We start from the raw sequence: 8,172 nt of genomic DNA, 5'->3' as shown, positions 1-8,172 counted from the left end.
TGAAACTCTTTAAACCTTGAACAAATCAAGTGATGCTTACTTAAGTCAGGTAAGATCAAAAGAGTCACTCATTCAAACAAGAACTGACAATTCGACAAAATTAGATCTACCCAATCCACAACCATCTCCAAATGCATCAAAAAGCCATTCAATAAATTGCAGTAAAATTAATATTCAATTGGTATATGCCATAAATTAACTATAATATTTACCACATTGCAATATCATGTTACATGATCAGTCTCAAAGTACTCAACGTCCAATTTGATTAGTTTAATTTCAACACTGTTATTACCGTCTCAACAGCAACAACAACAGTGGATTATTGTATGCGACCTTTTGAACCTTTTTGCATTGAGCATCTTAGCATCATTTCAAGTTTCTTCTTCTTCTTTTTCATCTTCTCATAAACCTTTTTTGTCATGAGTGAACAATAAAAATAGTTTTATGGCACATTCCAGTCAGTACCACATATCAACTGACGATTATATTCATTAATTCATTCATTCAACTATATAAATTTAGTTTTAGTGATCTTAAAAGTGAGCTTCAATGGCACAACAAAAGCACACACAAAAAATAATCTCCGTCACATTTAACAATTCTCTTCAAGATGATGTTGGATCATGATGATGATGATTGAAGAATTTTGGAGATATAAAATAATTTTTTTTTTGAGGAGGAGGCGATTTCAAATGATAGAGGTCAGTTATATAAATGATTGTGATCTTTAAGAAAACATCTCAAGTCGATTGTTTTGTCAAGAGAGTATGTAAAGTGATAGAGGGAAGTAAGAAATGAAGGAGGATGAGATATGGAAGAATGGAGTCAGCGCATTTACTTCTGGATGGTCAAGAAAGCCAGTTGCTGACCCAATATGTTCTCTAGAATACCACTTTGAAGTCATAATTAGTGTAAGACGCGATGTTCCACTGACGGCACCATGACGACTGATTTAGGCTCATTCTTATGGGGGTTTGCCGCATTATCCCCACCCCGGACGTGTCTCAGATGTCGGAATTTGACTTACTTACTTTCTTGGCACGGATTCCATTGCCGTATTTAGAATTTGTTTGAAACGGGATCTGCCTTTAGACAACTTTTGCCATTTCGAATTCACAGCACTTCCAGAATTGGACCAAATCGGAGTTATTTATATACTTCTGGAATTTCATGACTCATGAGCACTAGCGCCTCGACACCTAACCATAGTGGCCATTCATTCTTACTCAAACAATTTGCCTTTGTATCACTCGATGAAGAGCACGGCCAAAGAATTCTTAGAAGGAGGCTTTTAATAGAGACAGTGTAGCACCTGAAATTGGTAATGGACAAAGGTTAACCAGCAAAAGAGCCAGTATTAGAAGTTAACTGAGAGATATCATGGATCACAGTTGATCTATTCGCCCAGTGGAATAAGTAAGCAAGCATGGTGAGCGTGGATCACTTAAAATCGTTGCTTAAAAGACAAAATGACCAAACTATCCACTCTAACCTCCAAATAATGCTCAAAAATATCTTCAATTTCGTATATTGTTAAACATTTTTCTCAATGACAGAATATTATTCACAATTTACACCTTAAAAAAAAATTATCTTCGCGCTTTTATGGACGTAAAATAATCACATTGCTGTCTCGTTTATTGTTGTTGCCTTTTCAATTCTCAAGTGACTGATTAAACATGTTGGGCAGTTCCAGAAACACAAAATGTAAATATTTTTCTATTATTGTTATTTGACATAGCGATCAATGGATCTTCAAGAGCATCATGTCAAAATCGGATCTCCACTTGAGAATGTGAAACATACAGATGTGATTTCTTTCATCCACAAAAAAGAGTTTCAAACAGTTACTTCTGAGAAATTTTATTTGTATTCCATACCTCATACTGAACTGTCTTCACATCATCTCGATTGATGATGATTTCACCAAGAAATGAAATCAAAATTCAATATTTATAACGATTATATGAAAATTTTTATCTAGAGACATGTGCTTGATTTATGTCTATACTTTCCAAATTATCCATCAATGTCGATTATTTGGTAAAAGTTTTTGTTAGCGCCGTATGAGGCTTCTTCACGAATATATTAAAATTTGCTGTTGAGTCTTATGACGATCTTTATTAATTTAGGCATCTTGTGATAGAAATAGTACGCAGTATGTAGTAAAATGTAATTTAAAGTAGGATTAAGTCAATTTTATGTGTTAAAAATAAGATCCAGTAGATCCAGTAAGGTTTACGGATCTAAAATAGAAACATTCTGTTAATTCAATCAATTTCCTGACTTAAAGACAAAGATCCAGTAGAATAAAGTAATTGACAGGCAGAATACATTGATTAGAATACTAAGAATCCATAAAAATCATTACTTATAGCAGATTACAGCAAATGAAATTTATTTTATCATTTAACGTTAATTTAGAATTCAAATTTACTAACGGATATAAAAAAATTGAAAATTTCAATTAGTCGTTGTCATAATTTGTAAGGTTAAATCGTGAAAATTTGTCAAATTTTATTTAATTAGTGTTTCTAGTGGATGTTTAGTTAATTTATATGTTTGTAATGGAAGAATACATCAAGAAGTCGCTCGAAATTGACTGGAGACTGGAAAATTTCACAGTAGGCTTAGCAAAATATGAATCAAAGGAAATTTTATCGGAAAATTTTAATATTTTATTTAATAAACGTGTCACTAAATGGTAAGTATTTAAATAGACTAATCTACAGCACAATTTTAAATAAATTTTGTTCTTTATTTAGGTGTTTTTCAATCCAAATTAGAGAAAATAATTTAAGCATTTTTCTCTTGATGAAGGAATCCAAAATTGATGATTTTCAAGTAATTTTCAATGTTTGCATCCACAAAGTCAATGGAGAAAAGGAGAAATTTCGTCATTTCTCAAGACATAGTCGTGATATTGTAATTAATCAAGAATATGGATGTTCCGATTACATTTCTATTCCGGAAATCTGCGAAAAGGCTAAAACATATCTCAAGGAAGACGATACCTTAACACTGGGATTTAAGGTAAATATTCGTAGACTTCCTTTACATTCATAATAATCCACAATTCATCTTTTAGGTAACTCTAGTCAAGACCAAGAGAGTTTGGAAGAAGATTGATAAGAAAAATTGTAAATCCGACTGTCAATATCTAGCAATGTGCAGAAAGTACTTTGATACGAAGTCATTAAGCGACTTTACAGTCGTCTGTTCCGATAAAGTGCAAATTCCTGTACACATCACAATATTATCAAGTTTCTCGCCTGTATTTGATGCTTTATTCAAGTCTTTCACAGCTGAGTCCAAAATTTCTACAATTCTCATCGAGGACATTGATGGCCAAACAATGACGGAAATCCTGAGATTCATTTACACTCAGGAAGTCCAAAACATGTTGGATTTAGCTCCAAAGATTCTTTATGGTGCTGTTAAGTATGATTTGAATGGTTTAATTAAAGTCTGTGCCGAAACAATGATTGAAAATTTGTGTTGCTGGAATGCTGTGGATTACTTTATTATGGCTGAAAAGCATAACATCAAGGATCTATTGGAACATTGTGTTAATTTTATTAAAATGTAAGGAAATTAATGTTTTGTTGACATTTTTGGAAATTTTAATAAATTTTTTAATTTTTCAGGAACTTCAAAGGAATGAGTCGTGAAAAGAACTGGCATTTGCTGGACAAAAAGCATATGATGATGATTTTGGAATGTTTTGAGAAGAATCCAAAGAATATTCGTATTTTTGAGACTATTTTGCAGTAGGAAGTGATCAAATTTAGGTTTTAATAGAAAGTTAAGTTAAAGATGCAGTAAGCATTGCCAATTTTTATACAAAATATGTAAAATCAATGTTTTAGAGTCAATAATACCTTAATTTAAGTAAATATTCATCATAAAGTAAAAAGCAATCACCTTTAATTGAAAACTGAACATCCAGCAAATCACATTTCAATGAATAATGCAAAAAAAGCATATAGCCACAGAGTCAACATATTTCGTCGCTTAGCGGAAAGAGAAAATTAATAATCATTGCAGTCACAGTAATGGAGAGTATAAATGAACAAAGATAAAGTTGAGGTAAATCCTAGATAAAAAAAAAGAAGTTTTATGATTCTCTTTTTTATTATAGTGCCATCTATTAATTTCACACTTTAATAATCCCAAACGTTCAAAGATCGTGCTGTATGTGGTAATAAAAGTGCTTTATGCATGTCAAATAATCTTTTTTTTTCTCCCCGATATATGTGCATTATGGTGTGAAAAACTATTAAAATATACACAACTTCGAACTCGCATGAGCTCATTTATTTGTTGGCATTCAATTGGCTTATCTTTATACTTCATGTATATATATGTATATGATATGGAGTCGTCGAGTGAGAGAAGCTGCAAATTGAAAATGAAAAAAATTATTAAGCGACAGAATTAATAGAAATGCATTATCAAGGTATGGACACTAAGGAGGTAATTTAATTGATTCTGAGGTGGCATAGAGCATACCAGACCTGACAGTAGACATGCTTGAGTCATTGACCAAAGTATGTAGAGTCAGAATAGCAAATCTCGACACAACTAGATGACATAACCTCAAATTAACCTTAATTGATATTAAATAGAACCCTAACTCAATATTGTAGGATAATTAGATGATTTATTGCTGATCAGTTGACAATAACAGCAGTAACAGGGAATAACATTCAAAATTGTCGTCTTTACCTTGCACAAAATCCCATTCACGAATCACATCGATTAATGATTTTTATTATTATTATTTTCTAGACGATAAAATACATAATAATGAATCCGGTTAGAGATTTAAATGAATGATAACTAAAAGATATTGCTGTTGTGCTAATATATAATCTCGTTTGAGCATCGTTACAACAGAAAAAAAAACTATAATTATTAAGGTGACTTAAGAGTGGAACCTTGAAATGTGATTAGAAACCTTGTTCTTAATTATCTGGAAGATCCCTTGAATAAATTTTACAGTCATAAGCCCTATAAATAATATTAATTAGCTGTCTGATTCTATTTTATATTCCCAGAATTCTTTTTTACGTTTGAAAATTGATCTAAATGTTAAATGTTAATCAGATTATTGATCAGATAGCATTTTTATTGGATTTCAAGCTAGAATGCTTACATAAAAGCCGGAATTTATGAGTCACCAGAGTTGCTAAGGAAAAAATCTTGATCGTAGCAAGCAGAAGAGAGGCAAAAAAAAAAAATATGAGCAATACAGATCAAATATTGTAGATTATCGATAGTAATTTAGAATTTAATGACTTTACAATGACTATTGAAATGCAACACAATACTCGTGCTATAATATCGATCTATAGAAGTGCCTGATACTCTAAGGAAATATAAAAAAAAATTATTTTATAAGAACTCAAACAGCAAATGATGACGTGATGCAAAGCCAAAGGTGCTCATAAATTTTAATTTTAGATTCAACTCTAAATGTACTTGACATGAAACTTCATCAGTTCATTGTCATAAAAGAGCATTCTAAAGTTATAAAACAAAGGGGGGTGATGGCAAGTTACGTCCGAAATTGTTAATCGATAGTCTAGCTCTGTTCCTTATTTAAGTATCCATAAATTCAGATTCTAGACATGATCAAGTGTCGAAAAAAACTCCAGTTGCTGATTTACAGCTTTAAGACATTGAATCCTTCGTACGCTCTACATCAGTGTTGTTCAAACTTTCGTGTACCATCGCACAAATTGAAGGTTAGCACAACCGAAACTGCGCACGACATGCGATTCATAGCTTCTCCAAAAATGCGCCACTAGTGTGTTCCAGCACATAATTTGGACAACACTGCTGAATGTTGCGCTAGGGTCATAAAACCCTTATTCAATAGACATCATTGACAATCGACCCCAAAACGTATGCGACAAAAAAAAATAAGTGATCAACCATATTACGACAATAAAAAATTATTAATTCAAAGTGAGAATCTTTCTGACCGGAAAAGAGGGAATGTTTATCGCTGTTTATCGCAGGAAACGAAATTGGAATAGACTTTTTTTTTTTTTCAATAATAAATCTTTATTTCATTATGATTTTAATTCAACATGCGCTGGGTGATGTGCTGGAAGTAATATTATTAAAATTAGAAAAAAAAAGCCATTGAAGCAATGAACTTCAACAAAAAATATAAAATATTTACCTCATTATAAATGACAAACAGGTTTCCATAATTGTCTTGAATGCGAATTACATTTTAAAATCAAAATCATATCATGTAAGCAATTATAGCTGAATTTGATGTGGGAATTGGTGGATAGGTGACATTTTGAACTATGATCAATTTGTCTGAACTTAGACATCCTGTAATCTTAATGATTGGACTCATAGAACTGATTAAGTTTACCTAATTCCTTCCTTGCATACGCACCGGCTAGTCTGATTAGTGCTAAAGATCGGCAGCAAATGATAATTTGATGATTAATTTTCATTGATCTAGTTTGAATCGCGAACCGCCAACAAAGCGGATGCCTTTGTTCCATGCTAGGATTAATTTCTATGGATCAAAGAAAGAAGGTGACCTAATCAAAAGCAGGAGCCACTCAATATTAATTCAAATTTACAGAGAAGTGGATGCTGTATGAAGAAGCTCCGTTGGACTGAACCTGTTGAAGTTCCAATTAAATAAATCTGATTTTATAGACAGCAAGAGATCATGCGGGCGACCCAAGAACTCATTGAAATATAATAGAGATGGTAATGGACTTGGCATCGGTAATTGGCAAGTGGTTGCCAGCAAAAGATGCAGTTGCAGATGCAAACTAAGGCAGACCATGAATCAAAATTGATCTGTACAGTCAGCGAAGTAAGTAGGTAAGTCTGAAAATCGATCTAATATTCCCAAATACCTGCATAGACTTCCGGTATTTAAACCAATAAAGCGCATTAACCACCCATCCAACTATGCACACCTTAACTCATCATTTCATATTGTGTATGAAAGCAAATCTATTAGATCGTATTGAATAAATTCTTTATGGCACATACCCAAATATGTATGAAAATGAAGAATCGTTTGAAGTTATTCGTGTCTTCCAAATAAATTCAATATAAATATGATATTTATTGTTGAAAAAATATATGGCAAGTCAATTGATGTGATTGACCAGACGAATGTGTTCATTTTGTTTGAAAGGCAACGAAAAGTTAAAAGAGATCAAATACCTTTATATACTAAAAATGTGTGAATACAATTAAGAATTATTATTTATCAGTTTTTAAAGCATCAATATTGTACGCGTGCGGGTTGTTTAATATGAATTTGGAATAAAAAAACATCATCACGGTCATTAAACATCGCAAAAGGATTGAGAGTGGGGGAATTATTATACATACGAACGTGTCCAGTATGAATTCATTAATTAATTAGTCTGAATTGGATTCAAATACCTGATTGCTCGACATTTCCTTGCAAATTTGCATATTTTTTTCTGATTCAGTTGCGTAAAGTCATTTGTCATATTAAAATGAAGGTTTTTAGTGAATTGATGGGGATTTTGCGGATTTTTATTGCGTTTTAAGTAAAGATTGCTTATTTTAGTTAAGTCAAGTCTGGTCAGGGTTTGATTAACCTAGATAGATAGTCATAAAGGAGCGTTGTGTTCTTACATTTGGGTATAATATGAACAGGAATAGTTTTGATCTAACAGAAAAAGTATAAATCCCCAAAACGGATGCCAAGTTGGACTCGAACCCACATCCTATGATTTTAGCCGTACGTGCTCCTACTAATGTGCTATTGGGGGCTATTAGGCTATGTGGCAATGTGCCATATATAAATTATGCATTATTTTCATTCCTGTTACTCTACTGATCCCCAAATGATCTACTGTTCATAAGCCATTACAGGAATTCTATTCCTAAAAGTAGAGACGCATATGTAAATGTAAAAGTGAGACGGTATAAGAGTTCACACTTGTCATTGTAGAAAGAAGATGGATAATTTGATTGTTATCTTCTGGATCCTTCTGTGATTCAAGTTGTTTGAGACTCCAAATATATTCCTCTTGACAGATGTACAAAACAATCAATTTAAACTTACAAACAGTTTATTTTCAACATTCGTCCATCATCACATTCCAATGACTTAATTTAGTACTTCTTACAAAGATGCATCCC

At 32.3% G+C, this 8,172-nt stretch overlaps 1 protein-coding gene across 1 annotated transcript; it reads left to right on the top strand.

The window, feature by feature from the left end:
• The first annotated feature begins 2,570 nt into the window (after positions 1 to 2,570).
• On the top strand, positions 2,571 to 4,060 carry LOC139098430 (speckle-type POZ protein-like). Its single transcript, XM_070650636.1, has 4 exons — positions 2,571 to 2,707; positions 2,769 to 3,036; positions 3,092 to 3,588; positions 3,651 to 4,060. The coding sequence occupies exons 1-4, from the start codon at positions 2,571 to 2,573 to the stop codon at positions 3,775 to 3,777; spliced, it is 1,029 nt and encodes a 342-aa protein (XP_070506737.1). The 3' UTR covers positions 3,778 to 4,060.
• Positions 4,061 to 8,172: the final 4,112 nt, after the last annotated feature.

This window comes from Chironomus tepperi, unplaced genomic scaffold, assembly GCF_022539635.2.
Source record: "Chironomus tepperi strain 1889 unplaced genomic scaffold, CSIRO-AGI_Ctep_v1 contig_37, whole genome shotgun sequence".
Lineage (NCBI taxonomy): Eukaryota > Metazoa > Arthropoda > Insecta > Diptera > Chironomidae > Chironomus > Chironomus tepperi.
The sequence above is the reverse complement of the archived record's forward strand: the minus strand, read 5'-3'. Positions and strand labels throughout refer to the sequence as shown.